At 41.4% G+C, this 23,862-nt stretch overlaps 1 protein-coding gene across 1 annotated transcript; it reads right to left on the bottom strand.

Moving 5' to 3' along the window:
* Positions 1-3,196: 3,196 nt before the first annotated feature.
* On the bottom strand, positions 3,197-22,160 carry LOC135533174 (myosin heavy chain, fast skeletal muscle-like). Its single transcript, XM_064960580.1, has 39 exons — positions 21,937-22,160; positions 20,386-20,532; positions 19,248-19,404; positions 18,922-18,949; positions 18,547-18,661; positions 18,348-18,440; positions 17,932-17,992; positions 17,689-17,787; positions 16,555-16,658; positions 16,241-16,379; positions 15,324-15,442; positions 15,012-15,161; positions 14,747-14,917; positions 14,224-14,527; positions 13,840-13,904; positions 13,659-13,746; positions 13,425-13,542; positions 13,186-13,309; positions 12,633-12,769; positions 11,858-12,113; positions 11,435-11,677; positions 10,731-10,907; positions 10,489-10,634; positions 10,219-10,309; positions 9,424-9,813; positions 9,176-9,302; positions 8,856-8,974; positions 8,368-8,564; positions 8,049-8,232; positions 7,747-7,912; positions 7,462-7,586; positions 6,993-7,301; positions 6,430-6,633; positions 6,148-6,273; positions 5,849-6,019; positions 4,374-4,478; positions 4,176-4,271; positions 3,631-3,762; positions 3,197-3,329 (listed from the first exon to the last, which is right to left on the bottom strand). The coding sequence occupies exons 1-39, from the start codon at positions 22,150-22,152 to the stop codon at positions 3,309-3,311; spliced, it is 5,820 nt and encodes a 1,939-aa protein (XP_064816652.1). The 5' UTR covers positions 22,153-22,160; the 3' UTR covers positions 3,197-3,308.
* Positions 22,161-23,862: the final 1,702 nt, after the last annotated feature.

The raw sequence follows: 23,862 nt of genomic DNA, 5'->3' as shown, positions 1-23,862 counted from the left end.
ATGGGCTCTACCAGGTAGCCTCAACTTGAGTTAGCTAAATAGCTACTAAAAAAGATGGTTGTACTGTATATGTTTCGCCTCTCAGCGAGTAATAGGCTGGACAATAGAATGAGTCAAAATTCACCCAAGGCTGAAAAACAGCAAAAGAGCGTTGGCTAAGCTGGAACACTAGTGCGAGCCCATAGCAAATTAATGGAATTGAATGTTCGCAGAGCCTGTTTTGACTGGAGTGATGCTTAGAATTCAATTTCGCCTAAATGGCAACAAAAAAACGGTATCCTTTTTATTTTACCACAACAATCTGTTCCTCAGATGAAACTGGGGGAAAAAACAACTTGTGTAGAAAGTAAATATCCGCACCTCGATGGTGTCAACTGAGTCAACTTATGTCTGCGTAATGAGAAAGTAGGGGAAAATGTATAAATATTTCTGGTCTAGTGATGGATGACAAACAAGCTCGCTGCCCAGACTTACATAATTATATTTATTTTATTTAACTAGGCAAGTCAGTTAAGAACAAATTCTTATTTACAATGATGGCCTACCGAGGAATAGTGGGTTAACTGCCTTGTTCAGGGGCAGAACGACAGATTTTTACCTTGTCAGCTCGGGGATTCGATCCTTTTGGTTACTAGTCCAACCTTCCGACCTCAGATTTCTATGAGTATTTTTGTTGTTGTTTACATTTGAACTATAAACAACGTGAGCATGTATCATAGAACGTTCGGAAGGCAAGTTGGTGCCACGGTGCTCAATATAACTAATAGGAGCTGGCAGGGTGAAAATGTCCCTACAATAAGGCCTGATTTTTTTTCGTGATTACTTCAAATTGACAGCAAGTAGTTAGGAAATATGGTCATATTATTAAACTGGGCTCCACGGCGGATGCAATGAACTATTTTTTATCAGAAAAAAAGCGTTGTTAAAAATGTCATGTGTCCAGCCTGCTAGTAAGAAAACAAGCTCCGTAGCTAACGCTAACAGTAGATAGCTACGTTATTGGCCCTCGGTACCCGTTACTACACCATTTGTTCTATCACCGACGATTGTCAATGGAAGTCATGCTTTAGGCGCGCTCATAATTAGTTCAACATAACACAAACTCACCTTCAAACGTTGTGGCTAAAAGTCTTTATCGACAATTGTTTGACTGAGTAAGAACACGCAAGGTTAAAAACCAAGAATGTAAACTTCCGGATGCGCTCTTCTTCTTCTTCTTCTTCTTCTTCTTAAGAGGCGGAATATATAAAACAATGGTGTATTACCGCCACCTGCTGGATGGAATGAGATCAGTGTTTCAGGATCTCTCAACAGGTGGCTACGGTGTAATCCACTGCCAATTCCTCCTCATTTCCACTTTCTCCTTCAACAACGTGCATTGACTCTGCATAGGAGACCTACTGGACAGTATCCAGTATGTATCCAGTATATCCCCGCAAGGTTGGAGTTAGCCCCCCCCCCTCATTAAAACCTAAAAAAGAGATGCAGCGTCCATCTCGCAAAAGAGCCTTCAACCTAAAGGGGGAGGAGTCCACATTCAAATGAATGACATCTGGAGCAATGTAACAAGAGTGCTTATGTTTAATGTGAATAAGGCCAGATAGCTATATATAATAACGAGATGCTCATGTCTCCGTCATAAAAAAAGTTTAGGTCCAAAATGAACCCATAGAAACACATTTTGGAGAGAGTAAAACCTCTCGCTTTGCCTCTTCCTCTCTTTACAGTGTATTACTGTGTTTAAAAGGTGTATTACTGTGTTTAGAAGGTCTATTACTGTGTTTAGAAGGTCTATTACTGTGTTTAGAAGGTCTATTACTGTGTTTAAAATGTGTATTACTGTGTTTAGAAGGTGTATTACTGTGTTTAGAAGGTGTATTACTGTGTTTAGAAGGTGTATTACTGTGTTTAGAAGGTCTATTACTGTGTTTAGAAGGTCTATTACTGTGTTTAGAAGGTCTATTACTGTGTTTAGAAGGTGTATTACTGTGTTTAGAAGGTGTATTACTGTGTTTAGAAGGTCTATTACTGTGTTTAGAAGGTCTATTACTGTGTTTGGAAGGTCTATTACTGTGTTTAAAGGTCTATTACTGTGTTTAGAAGGTCTATTACTGTGTTTAAAGGTCTATTACTGTGTTTAAAGGTCTATTACTGTGTTTAAAGGTCTATTACTGTGTTTAAAAGGTCTATTACTGTGTTTAAAAGGTGTATTACTGTGTTTAGAAGGTGTATTACTGTGTTTAGAAGGTGTATTACTGTGTTTAGAAGGTGTATTACTGTGTTTAAAAGGTCTATTACTGTGTTTAAAAGGTGTATTACTGTGTTTAGAAGGTGTATTACTGTGTTTAGAAGGTCTATTACTGTGTTTAGAAGGTGTATTACTGTGTTTAGAAGGTGTATTACTGTGTTTAGAAGGTGTATTACTGTGTTTAGAAGGTCTATTACTGTGTTTAAAGGTGTATTACTGTGTTTAGAAGGTGTATTACTGTGTTTAGAAGGTGTATTACTGTTTTTAGAAGGTGTATTACCAAAATGTTCACACTTGAGGACAGTAGGGGCACGCTAATTGTTATGGAAGTCTATATCTGCCGAAAATCTATTGGATAATGCAAATTGTCTAATGATAAATCAATATCACATTCCTCATTTCTTTCCCCATTTATGTGTGCATAATATCAATTGAACCCAGAACTAAAGTCTCACATAATTTGGTCAGATGCTCGATTACCATGTATGTTTAAGTAATCTTTTTTTACAATTGATTAATATTTGCATAATATGTGATAACATTCATATACAAAAATACGGTTTGTTGTTTCCTTAGAACTTTGTTCTGAGAATTTCCCAACAATCTCCAAATTGTTCCCTTTCAATTGCTACCATGGTTATGCATACATATGCTGCTCATGTCTTTTTCTTTCTGAAACATTTACATTTGGGCCTGTCCATAGTTTAAATTATCATGCTGATGTTTGGAAGGTCCGTCCCTGTGATCCATAGCTCAGTCTATGAATTTTGAGAGTGGGTTACATTTCTCCAACCTCATCCCTCAGCTGTTTACCAAAAAGTGACTGCTTTTTGGGGGGAAAACACTTTGTTGATGTTGGAATCCCAGATTGCTCCTTTAATTAAAGTACAATATATTATGGTATTAAAAAGCTGTTGCTGAGTAATAAGTCCACAGTCACAAAGGAAGTGTATGTAGATCCACATGTTTTTAATCAATGCTCAACATTTCACCATGAAAATCATATTTTATGCAACACAGGAAAATGGTAAGACTTTGATCTTCAATACTTTGGTCTTGTTTATTCAGCAACTTCTTTTCCCTGTAAGAAGAAAGAAATAATATAATGGATCAATAATAATAATGAACATGATAAATATGTGTATCAAGCATTTAATGCTCAGTGCTCAGCTTGGATTTTCAATTTTGAAGTACTGTATATACTATAAGTACTATATAATATTTTTTGTTGTTGTTGCCCTTCCTGAAATGTTCTTAGAGATCTTCAATACATTTGAGTGTAAAAGGTCTGTATTGACCTCTGAGGAGACTGAATCATAGGTGGTGTTGATGTGGTCATATCTGAACATGAGTCAGGTACAGGTTTAGAAGCAGTTCTGTACCTTTCCAGAGTCACGGGTCTTGGCTCTGAGCTTGTTGACCTGAGTCTCAGCGATGTCAGCACGCTCCTCAGCCTCCTCCAGCTCATGCTGAACCTTCCTGAACTTAGACATGTGCTGGTTTGCTGCTTCCTCCTGGGTGAGGAAAGGGAGGGAGAGCAGAACATTAGCGTTTGAAGCTTCAGGTAGCAAATAAAAATATTATTTTCAGAAAAACACATATTGGCAGATTTAGAATAGCAATGTATACAGGGAGATATATGATACTGCAGAGAAAGTGAGTGGCAGAACCGGAACAAACCGCTGCCTCCAGCACTACCACTAGACCAGCAAATTCATATTCAATCTCCTTTAAGATGGTAACACATAAGAGGCACTCACAAATGCGCATAATTTCTTCAGCATTTACTTGCACTATCAATTATCATTGTTGACTGGTGTGCTGTAGCAACACTTCAACTAAACCGTATGGACATTACGTTTTGTAGGGGGAAAAAAACATTTTCCATTGTATGCTTTCAGAGTATTTAACCTAGTCTGTGACTCACCGCTTCCTCAGCCTGCCTCTTGTAGGCCTTCACTTTCAACTGCAGCTTATCTACCAGGTCCTGAAGTCTGTTAACGTTCTTCTTATCCTCCTCAGTCTGTGGGAGAAGATCAAATGATCAATGCCCCAATAGTTTCATACACAAACCTCTCTGTGTTAGTGTCAAGTGTGTGAAGAAGGCACTTTCTCTATCTCTTACCTGGTAAGTGAGCTCCTTGACTCTGCGCTCATACTTGCGGACTCCCTTGACTGCATCTACACCTCTTCTCTGCTCGGCCTCCACCTCAGTCTCGAGCTCACGCACCTTTGTGGAACAAATACATGTAGGCATTTGTTTGAGGTGGTGAAATCAAATCAGACTTAACAACTATTTGTAAAACGGTAGAATCTTCTACCCAGTCAAGGAGGCACAATTGTTATCTGTCCCTATGTACTCTGTAATTATAACAACTTTTCATTATCTAGGTCAGTGGTTCCCAAAGTGGAATTTCAATTTGTTTATGAATATTTATAGCAAGAACAGATTAAACAGCCCGGGATCTTTGGAAAACGTTTAGAGGGTGCAATACTGTACAATATAATATTATTAATCCACAATTTATGTTATTAACTCTTAGATTAAACAACGGGTCTGGGAGGCTCACAACCCAATTATTCTTGTATTTGAAATAGGACTTTTAACCATTTTGTCATGAGTTTTGTGGTGTATTGGAGCAGTACCAGTACGGCTACTAGAGGTGACCACTCGCATGTTTTAATGTTGTGACATTGCTTCTATTATGGAGCTCGCGCTCTGGCAGTTGAGAGTAGTTTGCCAAGTGAGCCAACAGCAAGACAGAAGCACCGACATAAATACATTTTAATGTCTTTATTTTGAAAGTAAGCGAGTGGAAAAACACCATATTCAAGACGGCAATGTTTCTGGAGTATGTACATATGTTTGTTGAGATGTTATGTTGTGTTTTTAGGTTTTACGAACTTATTAAAGTCCGCTAGCCAACAAGCTAATTCATCCATTAGCCTGCTAGCTGGTAGCCCCACATAGCAACGCTAGCTTGCCTAGCAACGGTTGTTGAATGAGACGTTACAATAGAGAGATAAATTATAACTATGACATTAATCGGATGAATGTATATTATATTCTGTGTTGATATTTATTGTGAATTATTATTATTATGATCGAAATGGCAGATTAGAAGAAGTCTTTATAAATACCTTTTTATTTAACGGTCTTGGATCAACTCCACTAAAAAAGTGTACAATTATTATAATTTGTTTTGTTGTGATCATAAATCCACAGTAATTTAAGCTTTAAAACTGAAACATTTTCTCTCAGATGCAAAGAAGTGGGACTTAAACATGTTATTTCCCAGGGCCCGAGACTTGGTTAGTCCAGTCATGCACTGAAGAAGTCATAGGAAATCTGCGTGGATGCTATTTTTGATACACTTTAAAGTAGGGGTTGTGTTCTGATATTATGAAGGGGGTCCCTGATGAATTCGCTATCACAAAAGGGGTGGTCCCCGATGCAAAGAAATTTGGGAACCCCTGATCTAGGTGGGTTATTGTGAGAACAAGTCATTAAACAATGTTCCTGTGTATTTTTATATGATCAAATGCATTTCCAGCAATCATTCTTTCAATCCACCCTAATCCACCCTGCAGGTAACTCACCCTGGACTCCAGTTTCTGGAGCTGCTTCTTGCCTCCCTTCATGGCCAGATTCTCAGCCTCATCCAGGCGGTGCTGCAGGTCCTTAACTGTGACCTCCAGGTTCTTCTTCATCCTCTCCAGGTGAGAGCTGGTGTCCTGCTCCTTCTTCAGCTCCTCAGACATCATGGCCGCCTAGAATAGTAGTTTGTTTAATTTATGCACCAATGATAATGTCCCTCTCAGATCTTTGTTGTTCTTAACCAGCCCAGCTACCATTGTCACATGGGGACAAATCAAGTTGATGTAATTCAAGGACTCACGTCAGTGATTGCCTTCTTGGCCTTCTCCTCTGCATTCCTGGCCTCCTGGACGATGTCGTCCACCTCTCCCTGCACCTGCACCAGGTCAGTCTCCAGCTTCTTCTTGGTGTTCAGAAGGCTGGTGTTCTTAAGAAGGAAACAAGATGATTTGTTTGACTCTCAAGATAACTTGCAAGTCACAAGACTGAAATTCTAAAATCTAAGGCAAGCACTGTCAAATGCCAGGTGTGTTTAAACTGTATGCTTGGTTGAGTTTCATTAGAAATGGCTTTTGACCCATACCTGGGAGTGCAGTAGTCCAACACGCTCGCTGGCGTCTACCAGCTCAGTCTCAGCCACTTTGCGGCCTCTCTCTGTCTGCTCCAGAGCAACTCTCAGCTCCTCGATTTCAGCCACCATCAGACCGTTTCTGCGCTCCACCATGGCTGCCTGTTCCTTCATGTCTTCTGCAGCGCGGACGGCGTCATCAAGGTGCAATTGGGCATCCTGGGGTTCACAATGACATACGTTCATTAGGACTTGTGGAAGTAGAGGTGATAGGATGGGTGATAGAAATGTTCACTGGGAAGAATTTACCCAGTATCCCTACATTTCTACAGCACATAGTTCACTCTATTCAATTCCTCTGTTCTATTCTTTTCTACAGATTTCAAAACAAATCCGTCTCCATGTTCAGGTTCTGGAGCTTGGTGTCCCTATACCTTGAGCTGTCCCTGGATATCCCTACCTTTCTACAGTATATAGTTCAGTCTATTCAATTCCTCTGTTCTATTATTTTCTACAGATTCACAAACAAATCCCTCTCCATGTTCAGGTGTTTGAACCTGATGTCCCAGTCCCTTTACCTTGAGCTGTCCCTGGACGTTCCTCAACTGTTTCTGGGCCTCAGCGGCCTGCCTGTTGGAGTGGCTCAGCTGGATCTCCATCTCGTTCAGGTCCCCCTCCATCTTCTTCTTCACCCTCAGGGCATCATTCCTGCTCCTGACCTCAGAGTCCAGGGTGCTCTGCATGGAGTCAACCACCCTCTGGCTGTTCCTCTTGATCTGCTCCATCTCCTCATCCTTCTCAGCGATCTTCCTGTCCACCTCACCCTTGATCTGGTTCAGCTCCAGCTGCACACGCAGAATCTTGGATTCCTCGTGCTCCAGTGTGCCCTGGACAAACAGAGGCAGTCAGGCCAATTGTGTTCAATACATTTGGATTTAGGAATTAAATATATATGACTACAATATACTCCAATACAGGGATTATTGGACTGCAGCTGGCTTTGGCTGTGTAACGCTGCTTTTCCCATCAAACAGCTGCAGTTTGTACCTCAGCCTCCTCCAGAGCGGTCTGGATCTCAGACTTCTCTGTCTCCACGGTCTTCTTGGCCTTCTCCAGCTCATGGATGCTCTTGCCAGTCTCTCCGATCTGCTCAGTCAGGTCAGAGATCTCCTCTGCACACACACACAGAAGCAATTTAGACTTGGGAAATTTTCAGTGGATATCGCCAATGCACTGAAGTTGACATTGAATCATAATAACAGTGAATTTATTAACAGCAATTAATATTGCAAATGAAACATGAGCCAAATAGATTTGCTGTCAAATGCTCACGTTGCAGGTTCTTGTTCTCTCTCTTCAGAGTCTCCAGATGATCCAGAGCCTCCTCGTAGGAGTTCTTCATCTTGAAGAGTTCAGTGCTCATAGAGCGAGCCTCCTTCTGAGCTCCTTCCAGCTCAGCCTGGCCCTCCTCATACTTCTGCTTCCACTCTGCCAGAACCTAGGAGAATCCATGGGATTTTCATCAGAAGTCATTGATGAAGAGTTTTGAATCAGAAATATGCTACAATTATACTACAATTCATCATATTTCAAACAGTAAATATCAGCCTAAGGTGAGGTTTATTCATTTTCACCTTGTCAAAGTTCCTCTGCTTCTTGTCGAGGTTGGCGGCCAATGCATTGGCTCTCTCAACATCAATCATGAGGTCCTCCACCTCTCCCTGCAGCCTCTGCTTGGTCTTCTCCAGGGAGGCGCACTTGGAGTTGGTTGCCTCAATGGTCTCCTCCGCCTCCTGCAGACGCTGAGCCAGCTTCTTCCTGTTGGACAACAGAGAGTGTTTTAATGGAGTGAGAGATATGTTACAATACATATTGATGTATCATTTTGTCAGAGCCCTCTACCACCCTCACCATCCACACCATATCTGAGTTTTTCTTTTGTGTGCGACTCACTTGGCCTCCTCCAGCTCCTCTGTGCGCTGGATAGCATCAGTTTCATACTTAGTCCTCCACTGAGCCACCTCACTGTTGGCCTTGGACATGCCGCGTTGCAGCTCTGCCTTGGCCTCCTGCTCCTCCTCAAACTGCTCCCTCAGGAGGTCACAGTCATGGCGTGCAGACTGGACACCGTGGGCCAGTGCATTTTTAGCCTGTGAGAATGAAAGACAAGGAGAGATGAGTGAGATAGTCAAACACATTATGGTCAAAGTCTCTGAGGGTGGAGAGACAGTAGGAGTCTCAGAGGATGGAGAGACAGTAGGAGTCTCAGAGGATGGAGAGACAGTAGGAGTCTCAGAGGATGGAGAGACAGTAGGAGTCTCTGAGGTTGGTGAGACAGTAGAAGTCTCTGAGGGTGGAGAGACAGGGTGGTGTAGTCACCATCTATATGAAGATATAGCTCTAAACTCTGTGGACGGTGGAGTCCATCTTGGGTCCCTTACCTTGACCTCCTCCTCAGTCGCCCTCTTCAGCTCCTCCACCTGCTGGGTGAAGGCCTGTTTGCCTCTGGTCAGTTGAGACACCAGGGCTTCCTTCTCCTCCAGCTGACGGCCAAACTCACCTGCAGGGACAGAGGGACATTTTGTAAATAGGGTCTCTGTTCTCTAAGATTGAAAATGGATTCTGAGGTATTGTAGGGCAATGTTAGTTTCTACTGTACTGTTCACCACGTATGTGGAGTGGACTATGTGCATATAGCCCCCAATACATGTTGTGTTCTACTGAAGGAAAGCATTGTCTTGTTGTTCATTGTTGATGGTACCATTTTCTGTCAGGAGTCTGGCTCTCTGTCCGCTGATGTCGTTGACCTGGCGAACATTCTCATCATTCTTAGTCTTGAGCTCACTCAGCTGGTCCTCAAGAGTACGGCACATCTTCTCCAGATTGCCCTGTTAGTGAAACATGTTCCATCATTACTTTATATATGTGACTCCTGTCAACTTCAGTTCACTTGAATGGTAATGTAGTTGACCCTCCTCAACACTGCTTGATCAAAACATCACTACTCACCTTAGTCTTGGCGACGGCCTCCATGTTGCTAGAGAGGTCATCAATCTCCATCTTGTATTCGCTCTTCTCCTTCTCCAGCTTCTGCTTGACACGCTGCAGATTGTCGATCTGCTCCCCGAGCTCAGCCACACTGTCGGCCTGCTTCTTGCGCAGAGCGGCGGCTGTGGCCTCATGCTGCAGGGTGGACTCTTCAAGATCACGACGCAGCTTCTGGAACTCAGCCTCACGCTTCTTGTTCATCTCAATCTGAGCAGCAGTGGCGCCTCCGGCCTCCTCCAGCCTCTCGCTGATCTCCTCAAGTTCCCTGGAGAGATCGGCCCTCTGCTTCTCAACCTTAGCCCTGGCAGCACGCTCAGCCTCAATTTCCTCCTCCAGCTCCTCAATACGGGCCTAGAACAGGGGCAGGAGCAGGGGGATGAACACTACAATACAGTTGAAACAATTGAACCTCACAAAATAATAATAGTATGTATATTTTGCATAAATGTGTTTAATAAAAAGCCAGTTACACTAATATATTCAGTAGACAGTGTCCCATGCAGGAACCAAACCCTCAAAGGTAAGAAGTTAGACAAAGGACTCTAGATGGATATAAGCCATTTTAACATGGATATTGTCATTGAGGGCTGAGTGGGGATGGTAAGAAGCACCAACAAGAAACACCATCTTCCAACCTACTGAGCCATCAGAAGCCACCTGGAAAACTGTCTGCTGCCAGAAAAAGTGTCCATTTTTTTAAAGGAAATTATTCAAGTCTGTACTTTTCTGTACTGAAGCTTATATCCTGTACTGTACCTGGAGTTCCTTGATCTTCTTCTGCAGCTGAGCTCCCAGAGACTGCTCATCCTCAATCTTGCTGAGGAGCTGGGTGGTCTCAAACTCCTTCCTAAGAAACACAAACATGTCAAATGCAGAGTTGGTTTTGGTTCGATAGTGTAAAGGGAGAGGATCACACCATTCACTTTGCTTTTAAGAATCACATGTAAATGCTAATTCATAATTACAAGAATTAGCCAAAAACTACCATTATAGCAGGTAATACTATTCTCATTTGTTTGTGTTTACTTCTTGATTTTCTCATCAGCTTGCTGCTTGTCATTCTCCAGGTCCATTATGGACTCCTGGGCCAGTTTCAGATCTCCCTCCAGCTTTCTCTTGGCTCTCTCAAGGTCCATACGGAGCTTCTTCTCTTGCTCCAGAGAACCCTCAAGCTATAAGATAAAAACACAGATATTGTTAAAATCTAAACAACTGAAGATAATATCATCTTACATGCTATCATGGCCAAAATGTCAAACTCCACTCACGTCGTCCACTTGCTGTTCCAGCTTGGTCTTGGCCTTGGTCAGAGTGTTGACTTTGTCCTCCTCTGCCTGCAGGTCATCCAGTGTCTGCTGGTGGGCCTCTTGGAGGGCTTTCTTCTCCTTGGTCAGCTTGGCAACACTCTCATCCATAGACGCCATCTCCTCTGTCAGGTTTTTAACCTGAAAATTGCCACAACATAATTATACTACACCATAATGGGGAGATTTAGTTTGTTATATATTGCCTTCAATTAATTTAGATTAGAAATGCCTCAACAATTACTGTACTATAGATTCAACACTAGGTGGCAGTGTTCACCATGCCAGTGTAGTCAAACATTACTTTTTTTTAAACCTTTATTTAAATAGGCAAGTCAGTTAAGAACAAATTCTTATTTTCAATGACGGCCAAAGAACAATGCCTTGTTCAGGGGCAGAATGACAGATATATATTTTTTCATAAATGTTTTACCTTGTCATCTCGGGTAACCTTTCTGTTATTAGTCCAACACTCTAACCACTAGACTCCCTGCCGCCCCATGAGGGGGGAGAAGAACATGTAATACATTTGGGTACCCCACAATTGAAATTTTACTATTGTGTCCTAATTGTTCCTGCACCCACACTACAACGTGAATTCCATTTCTGTTAAACTATGTATTGATTGGATTATTGTTGGTTAGACTGTCTATAGTAAGACACAATACCTTGTTTTCAGTGGCGTGCTTCTCCTTCTCCACTTTGGCCAGGGTGAGCTCCAGGTCATCAATGTCCTTCTTCAGCTCAGAACACTCATCCTCCAGCTTCCTCTTCTTGGCAGTCAACTCAGCATTGATCTCCTCCTCATCCTCCAGCCTCTCGGTCGTCTCTTTGAGTTTGGCCTCCAGCTGGATCTTGCTTTTGATGAGCCCCTCGCACCTTTCCTCAGCATCGTTCAGACTCTCTCCTTCCTGGTTTCAGAACAGAGGGGAAAAAATCAGAGGCCTCACTTTGTATCCAAGTATACATGTTACTCAAAGAGGTCAGAGCAAATCAATAGAAAATCAAGAGATATATAACATGGGAAATACAAATGTGTGTGTATTCATGTGTATGTAAATGTGCCCATACGAGGGTAGTTGTTCACTCACAGATGCGACTTGGAGCGCCAGGTCGTTCTTCTCCTGTGTCAGGGCCACCAACTTCTCCTCCATTTGCTTCTTTGTAGCCAGAGCCTTGGCCAGGTCTGTCGTCATCTTCTCATAGTTCTCCTTCATGTTGGCCAGCTCCTTCTCAGTCTCAGCGCTCTGCAGCAGGGGCTTGATCTTGAAGTACAACTTCATCCATGGCCAGGTTTTGACATTCATGAATGAGCGGATGTTGTACTGGATGGAGTAAATTGATTCTCTGGTCGACAGAAAGGACGAAGTGACATGGTGAGTGACATGGTGAATGACATGCTTAAAGCTACATTCTGGGATTAGATGAACAACAAAACAGAACCACCTGCCACTGTTTGTTTACAGCTGAGGAATGGGGCTAGGGACATGTAACCCCTCTTAAATACATAGACAGCTCTCTAGATGCAAGATCTGACAGGTCGTGCATTCTAAGCTCATGAGACATTTTATATTCTTCAAGGATGAATGGGTAAATTCCACAAATGTAAATGACAATTGAACAGCCAAGTCTCAAACTCCAACTATTAAGCTAGAATCCTTAGTTGCTACATCCATTTCTGGACTAAATGAATGAACCCAAAATCTTTGGTAGACCATTATAAGATGTACTTTCTCATTCTGAAAAACTCACAGCATATACAGTATATAATCATAATGCATTAGATACAGGTGGTTGACAGAAAGCTTTGCCAAGATGTCTATCTGCTAAATGACTTAAATGTAATGTAAATGTATTATTCCTCACCTCCTCTCCATCATCTTGGTGAACTCTCTCCTCATGAGGAATCCACGGCTGAGAGCCTGGACCATGCCGACCAGAGTGGCCAGCTTCTCATCTCTCATCTCCTCCAGGACACCCAGCAGACCGGCTTTGAAGAACACCTGAGCAACAGGTTAACATGGTCAATGGAACCACAGATGGTGACAGATAGAAAGGGTCAAACCACTAGATTGATTTAAACATCATTAATTCTGCAATGGTTGCAACCAAACCATGGGATAGGTTGTTTCTGAGATGTTAGTTATTGTACAGTTGTAGGTTAATAATGTACACAGATACAGATAACTGCAGTCTAACACAATGCACATGATAATGACTTTAGTTTCTCTTCTATACTTGTCATGTATGACTTTGAAGAAAAACAGTACAATGTTTTTCCACCTTTTCCATTAGTTAAATGAAGAAGAAAGAACAAAAGGATGGAGAGATCAACTGGAGAGATTTTATATGGTAAAGGTTTAAATTATTATTCAAGTTGTGTTTTGTTGTCAGCTTTTGCTGGGGGTTTTTGACTGACCTTGGTGTGTCCAAACTTGTAATCCTCGTGATTCACATCAATGGACCCAAGCAGCTTCTCAGAAGCCTTCTTGTTGTCCATGAACTGGCCCTCAGGGATGACGCTGGCATTCAGTACTTTGTACCTGAATAAAGATATATTATTTACATATGTGCAGTTGTAGGTTGGTTATATTACGTAAAATGTAAGCTTATCCTTGGAGCAGATGTGTGAGTATGTGTGCATTTATGTTTGTATACCTCTGCTTGAAGTCAGCGTAGATGATTCTGCTGGGGAATCCCTTTCTGCAGATCCTGATACCCTCCAGTACACCATTACACCTGAGCTGGTGGATAACCAGGAAGTTCTCCATCAGACCTGGTAAAACAAAACAAGTCTATTTTAATACTCATAAACTTGTTAAAGATTGGGATCGTTAAGGTTACTGATATTATACTGATAAGATGACATATTTAACTCAATATTTCCTGTACCTGGAGTCTTTGACTCGTTGGGGATCAGGCAGCGCACAAAGTGAGGATGAGTGCTCCTCAAATTGGTCATCAGCTTATGTAAGTTCTCCTGTAAGGGGGTTACAAACCATTTTCACAGACACCATTTATGATAAACAATGCACCTTTTGAAGGACTGAATCTACACATTTCAAAAGCTCACCCTGAACTGGGAGGACACAGTCTGCATGGAACCACCCTTCTTCTTGCCTCCTTTCTTGGTTGTATCTGTTAAAATGTGGAAAAGTTAAAGATAACTAGACAAGTACATTTCCTAGAGCGGGTGGAATGAATATAATAATTAGAAGAGTATGTAAGAAATCTAGAGTGGTCTTGTCTTCAGCAAGCACACTAATTATAAACCAGAGAATTTACACTTATCTGGAGGCAAAATGCTGCCAATGAGATTGTGTAGAATAACACCTATTGTATGATTAAATTAACCCAGTAATAAACCCTGAGAAATTCTGATACATTCAACGACTTTAAAGAACATTTGGGTGTAACAAGTGCTTAATTAAATATTTTGACATGAGGCTAGTCTTACCCTCAGGTGGGGCAGCAGGATACAGGGCAGCCAAAAGTTTGACTGAGGACTTCCCGTACAGCTGACATACTGAGTCGTTCAGGGGGTCCTTGTTCTTCTCCAGCCACCCAGTGATGTTGTAGTCCACAGTTCCGGCGTAGTGCACCAGGGAGAAGTGGGCCTCTGCCTTGCCTTTGGCAGGCTTGGGCTTCTCAAACGCCTTTGTTTTGCCAAGATGCTGGGAGTACAGCTTGTCCTTGAAGGTGGTGTCTGAAGACTTGGGGAACATGCACTCCTCTTCAAGGATGGAGAAGATGCCCAATGGCTTCACGAAAATAGATGTATATCAAATTAGTGATATTTCCATTTAGGATCACATTCATTCCTTTAGTAAACATTCTATTTGCAGATTACAGATCACATAATAGGAAACATATTGAATTCTCAACAGTCAGATACGTTGTACCACTGTGATCATGTCTCACACAGGCCTCACTATGATCTTTGCTTTTGCGGTCCATTACAATCTTCACAGACATCTTACCTTCTCAATAAGCTCAATGCAGGCAGCCAAGTCCATGCCGAAGTCAATGAAGGCCCAGACGATTCCCTCCTTCTTGTACTCCTCTTGCTCCAGGACGAACATGGTGTGGTTGAAAAACTGTTGCAGTTTCTCATTGGTGAAGTTGATGCACAGCTGCTCCATGCTGTTGTACTGTTGATGGAATTTTAAAAGGGGTAATTTCATCATACAAGACTGTAATCCATCTCAATCACAACTAATTGTCTTGTTCTGGTCTCATACTCACGTCAAAGATCTCAAACCCGGCAATGTCGAGCACACCGATATAGAACTGTCTTGGCTGCTTTGTGTCCAACATCTCATTGATACGGATGACCATCCACAAGAACATCCTCTCATAGATGGACTTGGCCAGAGCACTGACTGAGTTATTAACCTGCAATGATAATACCTCAAATTAATACGTGAGATATTGACCATGTCTTGTGATAAGAGCGTAAGAGAAAAACAAGATACATTTTTTTTTTAGCTATGCACTCATTCCCCAAAATAATTATGGTGCTCAGAAAATGGTAGATGCTGTGTTTGGCTGACTTACCTGAGGCACAGTCTGTCCCTTGGTCACATACTCGTTGCCGACCTTCACTCTGGGGTAGCACAGAGCCTTCAACATCTCAGCTGAGTTCAGGCCCAGCAGGTAGCCGATTTTATCAGCCACTGGAGAGAGAACCAACAACAACAGACTCAGGGACACAATATCACTTGTTTCTGATTTCACACTGACAAAATAGTTTGGCTATCTTTTTGTTGTGGGTTAGGTTTAGGTTTTCTCACATATCCATCATTTCAAATCATTTCTGGAGGTTGGAATTGTGTCTTAATAAAAGAAACTCCTGCCTGACTTTCATATGAAACGTACGTGTTCTACACTGGGTGGACAAAACATAAGGAACACCTGCTCTTTCCATGACATAGACTGACCAGGTGAATCCAGGTGAAAGCTATGATCCCTTGTTAATTCCACTTCAATCAGTGTAGATGAAGGGGGGAGACCGGTTAAAGAAGGATTTTTAAGCCTTGATACTGTTGAGACATGGATTGTGTATGTGTGCCATTCAGAGGCTGAATGGGCCTGACAATTTACATTCCTTTGAACAGGGTATGGTAGTAGGTGCCCGCACCGATTTGAGTGTGTCAAGAACTGCAACGCTGCTGGGTTTTTCACACTCAGCAATTTCCTGTGTGTATAAAGAATGATCCACCACCAAAAGGACATCCAGCCAACTTGACACAATTGTGGGAAGCATTAGAGCCAGCATGGGCCGGCACCCCTGTGGAACATTTTCGACACGTTTTCGAGTCCAGGCCCTGACACATTTATGCTGTTCTGAGGGCAAAAGGGGGTGCAACTCAATGTTAGGAAGGTGTTCCTAATGTTTTGTACACTCAGTATATTTCTATCTTTGGGAATGGGACTAATGCTTTATATTTTGTATATCTATGAGTGGGACTCACCCTCTGTGCCGTCTGGCTCGGCCTGCTCCTCACGTTGTTTCTGCTTGAATTTCAAGTTGCCATGGTGCAATACAGCTCCTGTCAGCTTGTAGATGGCCTGCTTCTCTTCATTAGTGAAGCCCAGGATGGTAATGGCATCCTGGCATTAAAGAGGAAGTACAACAGTGATGAACTGAATGGTAGTTTGGTATGTGAAAAAAAATACATGAAGATTCTCAGCTACCACCAAGTTGGAATTGCACAGAGCATTCAGTGTGTATGGTGGTCCTACCCATTCCCTATCTAGAGTTTGGTTCACCCTTTGTTTTACTCACATCTGTGGCATCCAGCTCTTCATTGTCATTGATGCTGGCCACAGTGATTTGTCCCTGACTACACATGGGGAAGTCGTAGGGGTTGGTGGTGATGAGCGCCATTTCTGTGGACAAAGAGAACAGCTTGTCAGTTAAATCTCTTAGAATTCTGCTGTCCTACTTTACAGTATCTCTCCCTCCTTTACTCAATAGATGGACTCAATGATACATGTAGTATATAATGAATAGCATCAAAAGAGGAGACTGAGATGTGGACTAGTGCATCACAGTGCATTACTTGATAGATATTTCCCAGAGACCTTCCAAATGTCTAGATGCCTTGTTATCTTGGATGTACTCATTGTAATAGTATTATTAGTGTGGATTATAGTGTGGAGGGGTTGTGGGTAGATGAAGCATGGGACAAATAACAAACAAAAGACAACTATTGTAAAATACATTGTGTATGTAAAATGTATATAGTATGTATAAACTGGAAGTAGAAGCCTAAGTATTGTTGTCCCTTTGTTAACTCCAATTAGAGGAGGGATGGTAGGGTTAGGGGAGGAGTGGTAGGGTTAGGGGAGGAGTGGTAGGGCTATGGGAGGAGTGGTAAGGATGATAGGGTTAGGGGAGGAGTGGTAGGGTTAGGGGAGGAGTGGTAGGGTTAGGGGAGGAGTGGTAGGGTTAGGGGAGGAGTGGTAGGGTTAGGGGAGGAGTGGTAGGGTTAGGGGAGGAGTGGTAGGGATTAGGGGAGGAGTGGTAGGGCTATGGGAGGAGTGGTAGGGATTAGGGGAGGGGAGGGATGGTAGGGTTATGGGAGGAGTGGTAGGGTTAGGGGAGGAGTGGTAGGGTTAGGGGAGGAGTGGTAGGGATGATAGGGTTAGGGGAGGAGTGGTAGGGTTAGGGGAGGAGTGGTAGGGTTAGGGGAGGAGTGGTAGGGATGATAGGGTTAGGGAAGGAGTGGTAGGGATGATAGGGTTAGGGGAGGAGTGGTAGGGTTAGGGGAGGAGTGGTAGGGCTATGGGAGGAGTGGTAGGGTTAGGGGAGGAGTGGTAGGGTTAGGGGAGGAGTGGTAGGGTTAGGGGAGGAGTGGTAGGGTTAGGGGAAAATCGGGGTGGGAATCATTTTCTCTGGACCTCTACTTTGTCGTACCAACTATGTCAGGTTTGTGGCCTGTCATCATCTGGAAGAAGATGTGGTAGCCTCTCTCATCGGGCAGCTGGAAGGACACTCTGGACTTCTCCAGCAGGTCTGAGAGAGAAAGAGAATGAGTGAATGACACACAGAGAAAGAGAGAAGAGAACATGGGATAAAATTACATTTGATGATATGATCTCCAAAAAATTATCTGTATGAATTTAGCAAAGCATTGAGAAACAATCAAATCCAACTCACAGGTCTCAATATCAGCTTTAGCCAGTTTACCACCTTGGAAGTGAATCCTGATGAATTTACCCTGTTGAAGATTATGGGGGTTATAAATAGGCCAACAAATTAATCTAACATTTGACTTTGATAGACCCCTGTAAATGTTAGTTTGTTGGACAGATGTTGGATCTATTGATACAGATATAGGATCTTGATGTATGATCCAGTTTGCTACAGAAGGGGGGAAATCCTGCAGCAACAGGAAATGTGAATTTTTAAGTGGATTGCAAATCTTTTTTTTTTTTTAAATTGGTAGTGGTTGGTATTTGTTTTTATTACTACAGCAAATCAAGAGTAACATTTTAAAGTGTATACTATAGGGAACTAATGAAATACATGTTTCCAATATAAGTTAACTTCCACAGCATGCCCTTCATACTTACAAAGCGAGACGAGTTGTCGTTCCTCACTGTCTTGGCATTACCGTAAGCCTCCAGCAGAGGGTTAGCTGCAATGATCTGATCCTCAAGAGACCCCTGATTGAGACAAACAAAAGTTGATCAAAAACTGGTAAAGTGCTAAAGTAATTTTTTTCTTCATTGCTTGAAATGTGTTAAAAAGGCAAACATAAGAACAACCTACCTGCATTTTGCTGGGGTCTACTTCCTTCTTCTTCTCTCCACCAGACACTGCAATGGTGGCGAAGTACTGGATGACACGCTTGGTGTTGACAGTCTTTCCTGCACCGGATTCTCCGCTGGTTTATATGACAGAGAAAGAGGGGTTTTAGTTACATGTTTGAGTGTCAGATTGGCTTTCACTAAGAAATAGCATAGAAAAATACACTGTTAACCTGTGTTCTGACATAAGTCTTTAACAAATAGTTCCACTCATCGACTCGTTATTACACATAACCTGATGCTCTAATCCCTATTGTCATGTATTTCATCACACCAAGTGACCCAACTTATTACAATAGAAACACTTTCTCAAGTGACATTTTAGTAAACAACTTACGTAATCAGGACGGACTGGTTCTCCTTATCTGGAACCAAAAAACACATTACTTATCATACTCAAACACATGGGGACATTATTTAATTCATAGCATCATCATGAATTTAACTTTGGAACATTTTCCATTCAAGGGTAGTGAAATCAGACATTCCCAGCAAACTGTTATTACCTAGACTAGAAAACGGTAGATACCTCTATTCCATTGATGCATCCATCCATCTTTCCATAAGCACTTAATTGACTTTGAGATCCATATGTCCTTATGGACATTCATTCATCCATCCATCCATCCATCCATCCATCCATCCATCCATGAAAGCTCGTACCAATCAGCATGAACTGAAAGGCGTTGTCAGAGACCGAGAAAATATGGGGTGGAGCCTCCATCCTCTTCTTCCCTCTGTAGGCGTTGACAACCTCCATGTCGTACACAGGGAGCCACTTGTAGGGGTTCACCGTGGCACAGAAGAGCCCAGAGTAGGTCTGGATGAAAGAATAAATAAATGAGGGGATTAGTAAAGTCAGATTGACATTTACCTGAAATTATGTGAGGATCTGGGTGTACTTTGGCTTACTGATGTGGGTCTACTGTATTGATATGTTCTGGTTTCTACCATTCATTACAGTGGTGTCACTTTACTGAGATATATTGTCGGCTGCAAAAGTATATATTTTTATACTAATACAATTGCTTGATAAAAAGTATTTTGTTTTTAACAAGTAATATATTTCTCTCTCAAAGAGATCGGGGTTAAATTTTTAGAGGTCTATTTTCATGTCATCCGACCAAAGCACTGGTTCAAATCCAAGTGTAAGTTCCATTTTAGTAAACTCCGGCCGTTTACATTTGTTGGATGACACGGAAATAGAGCTCTTTGGGTAAGCCAACCAGTGATGGGTTTGGTGCTGAAATTAGAATGCAGAAGCAGAAAAGAATCCCAATTCCTACTGTAAAATACAGTGGTGGATCTTTGATGTTTTGGAGCTATTTTGCTTCCACTGGTCCTGAGGCCATTGTTAAGGTCAATGGTATCATGTACATTATCAAGTACCAGGATATTTTAGCCGAAAACCTCGTTGCCTCTGCCAGGAGGCTGAAACTTGACCGCAAGTTAATCTACCAGCAGGACAATAAACCCACGTTCACATGAAAATCTGCAATGAAATGGTTAATTGGCCACAAAGTCAACATTTTGCAAAGGCCATCTCAGTCTCGGGACTTGAAACCCATTGAAAACCTGTGGTTTGAATTCAAGTGGGCAGTCCATAAGAATGTCAAGGATCAGGAAGGGTTCTGTATGGATGGTCTAAGATCCCTACCAACTCATAAAAGATTTTAGAATACATTTTTGCTCATATTTATCAAGAGTGTCAATATTTTTAGACTCCTCTGTATGGGTAGTACTGTATTTATGTATTTCTTATGTTCATGTATGTGGTTGTATGTATGTGCAGGTTACTTACATAGATCATCCATGCTGCATAACGCTCTTTGAGGTTATACAACACAGAGGCTTCATTCAGGTAGGTCATCATGGCCATGTCCTCAATCTTGTCATACTTAGGGGGGTTCATCTCATAGATGTCTGCCTCTTTGAACTCTTTTCCTTCCTGAAACAGTCAGAAATCTAGGTTTACACACAGATCAAAGTGGACATGACTGAATGCTTTTTGCTCATTAAATACAAGTTTAATCATTTAAAAAAATGCATATCCATATTTAATCCAGCTACTTAGTTATCACCCACTGACACATACATGGTGATTCTTGACTAGTCAATGTGTTAGTTATATAGTGCCTTCAAAAACGCAAGTAAATGCTTCAAAGTGTTCATACCCCTTAATTTATTCCAGATTTTGTTGTATTACAGCCTGGATTCAACATTTATTAAATAGATATTTTTAAAATAAAATGTTGCACATTTATTGATAATGAAATACAGAAATATCTCATTTACATAAGTATTCACACACCTGAGTCAATACATGTTAGAATAACCTTTGGCAGAGATTACAGCTGTGAGTGTTTCTGGGTAAGTCTCCAAGAGCTTTACCCTCGCTGTGAGTGTTTCTGGGTAAGTCTCCAAGAGCTTTACACACCTGGTTAGTACAATAATTGCCCATTATTCTTTTTTATATTCTTCAAGCTGGTTGTTGATCATTGATAGACAGCAGCCATTTTCAAGTTGTGTCATAGAGTTTCAAGCAAATTTAAGTAAACTGTAGGCAATTCAATGTCGTCTTGGTAAACAACTCCACCGTATATTTGGCCTTGTGTTTTAGGTTATTGTCCTGCTGAAAATATTAAGTGTGGTATTCAATCGTGTTGGATTTGCTCCAAACATAACACTTGGTCTTCAGGACATGACGTTAATTTCTTTGCCACATTCTTTAGAGTTTTACTTTTAATGCAAAAATAGGAAGCATGTTTTGGAATATTTTTTATTCTGTATAAGATTTCTCCTTTTCGCTCTTTCATTTAGGTTAGCATTGTTATAATGTTGTTGCTCCATCCTCAGTTTTCTCCTATCACAGCCATTAAACTCTGTAACTGTTTTAAAGTCACCATTGGCTTCATGGTGAAATCCCTGAGTGATTTCCTTCCTCTTAGGCAACTTAATTAGGAAGGGCGCCTGTATATTTGTGGTGACTGAGTGTATTGACATACCATCCAAAGTGTAATTAAAATGTTTTAGTTGTTTTTACCCATCTACCAGTAGGTGCCTTTCTTTGCAAGGCACTGGAAACCCTCCCTGGTCTTAGTGGTTGAATCTGTGTTTCAAATTCACTGCTTGACTGAGGGAACTTACAGATTATTGTAGGTGTGGTAATCAGAGATGAGGTAGTCATTCAAAAATGATGTTAAACACTAGTATTGCAAACAGAGTGTGTGCATGCATGTATGTGTATATTTAAAAAAAAAACTTTTTTTTGTTGTTGACATTTTCTTTAAGATGGTTTTTCAAGGAATAGAGTTATTTGCACAAACTTGAAAACTTTTCAGATGAGGCTTACCTCCTTAGTGCCGTCAGGTTTCGTGACTGTTACAGTACACTTCCCGTCGGCCCTGGCAGTGACCAGACCCTTAAGGTACAGCTCCGCCTTGTCTGTCACATAGCAGGAGTTCTTTGAATCAAAGGGTGCGGTTTGTGCCTCAATCCTTTCCCTCTCAGGCTTACGGAGGTATATGGCAGCCTTGCCGTAGATTTGCATCTCAGCGTCCGTACTCATGGTGACGGATCACTAGGAAAGTGATGAAACAAGAAACATGATTGACTCTGTGGTGCTTCCTCCCCAGTCAACAGAGTTAGGTGAGCAGTATCGCTCAGAATATTCTCTCACTTTTTATGTGAAGAGTCAAACCATGTCTCACCTTCTTTTTCCCCTCCTACAGATGAATGTGTACTTCTTTGAGGAACCTGTGACACATTAGAGTGTTGTGAAAACACACAAGTCTAAATGCTCATCATTTAGCCGTCAAAAACATTTTGGCAACTCACTTTACTACACATCCAGACATTCTGTCAGGAATTCAAATAAATTCCCCTGAAACCCAGTTACATTCTAGAACACCAACTCAATTTACTACACATTCTGTCAGGAATTCAAATAAATTCCCCTGAAACCCAGATACATTCTAGAACACCAACTCAATTTACTACACATTCAGATAATTACCCCTGAAAGCCCAGTTACATTCTAGAACACCAACTCAATTTACTACACATTCAGATAATTACCCCTGAAAGCCCAGTTACATTCTAGAACCCCCTCAATTTATGTAAATGAGATGTAAAGTAAAACATTTTAAATCAATGCCACTTTATTGCATACTGTTAAATCTTACAAGAGACATGCATAACTTAATTCAAACACTGCAGTTAGCTACTGCCTCAGAGTGCAAACATGAGACAAATGTAAAAGTTGGAGAGGTCTTACCACAGAGGAAGAAGGTATCTGACTTATGGATGCTGGGGCCTCAGCCTCCTTATATCTGGTTTGAAGTGCCAACCAAGCAACAGTTAATTATGGACCACCCTGGGGAAGGACATGGATTGTAGGAGAGACCTCCCCCCCAGACCTGTGTGTCTGTCTCTCACTAGCACCTCCCACTTCCAGGAACACCACACTCCCAGTACATTAATTTTTAATGTCATGTTTGTCTCTGAATTGAATTTCACTGAATTTACATGAAGTAGATATGTCATTGCTAATAATTATTACAATGTCAAAAAAATTGTTTGATTAATCAAATTGATTCCAATGTTACTCCCACTGACCCTCAAATACTGTAATGGAGTGAGTGCATGTTTCCCCACAACCACTAATACAGTTTTCATCTGACCTGATTTAAGTCTAATCTGACCTGATTTAGTTCCATTTTAGTGGCATTAATCCTCATCAACAACTTAATATATATGTTCACCTGTTATTTATATTGTTTAGCTTGTAAACACATCTGAACTGTCTCCTCACCTCATGCTTGTGATGTAGATGGTCGTTACCTCGTGCTTTGCTCACTTTGATTTATCACCCTGGTGGAACCCTATTAAATTAAGATTTAAATCTAGAACAGAAACATTTAGGCTGTCAATTAAAGCTCATAAAACTGTTAAATCCAATGTGTTATTTATCTACAGTATGACATATTGAAGATTCTGGAGGCACTTCTATTTGTCTCAAATTTCAGTTGGCTAAAACGGTCCAGTAGGATTCTTATGACACATAACACCAGTACAGTATTTCAATAATCTTATCCACTCATATTGCTGACAGCGATATAACTGCCTCAAACTGTTCTCACAGTCTGAAGTAAACAGCTTAGAAGCTGAGCTGGCTGATTAAAAATGCAGATGTAGAAAATAGTAAAAATAAAGAAAAACCCTTGAATGAGTAGGTGTTCTAAAACTTTTGACTGGTATATATACAGTGGGGCAAAAA

Source organism: Oncorhynchus masou, chromosome 5 (genome assembly GCF_036934945.1).
Source record: "Oncorhynchus masou masou isolate Uvic2021 chromosome 5, UVic_Omas_1.1, whole genome shotgun sequence".
Classification (NCBI taxonomy): Eukaryota; Metazoa; Chordata; class Actinopteri; order Salmoniformes; family Salmonidae; genus Oncorhynchus; species Oncorhynchus masou.
This window is presented reverse-complemented; position numbering and strand designations above follow the sequence as displayed.

Bases quoted from the DNA above. Each gene is read 5' to 3' on its own strand.
- LOC135533174 (XM_064960580.1), bottom strand. From the start codon at position 22,152: ATGAGTACGGACGCTGAGATGCAAATCTACGGCAAGGCTGCCATATAC. The intron at 18,441-18,546 runs GTAGGTTGTTCT...TGTCTCAATCAG, and splicing joins TAGACCCCAGCAAAATGCAG to GGGTCTCTTGAGGATCAGAT. The intron at 15,162-15,323 runs GTAAGTCAGCCA...TTATCATTGCAG, and splicing joins AGGGACAGACTGTGCCTCAG to GTTAATAACTCAGTCAGTGC.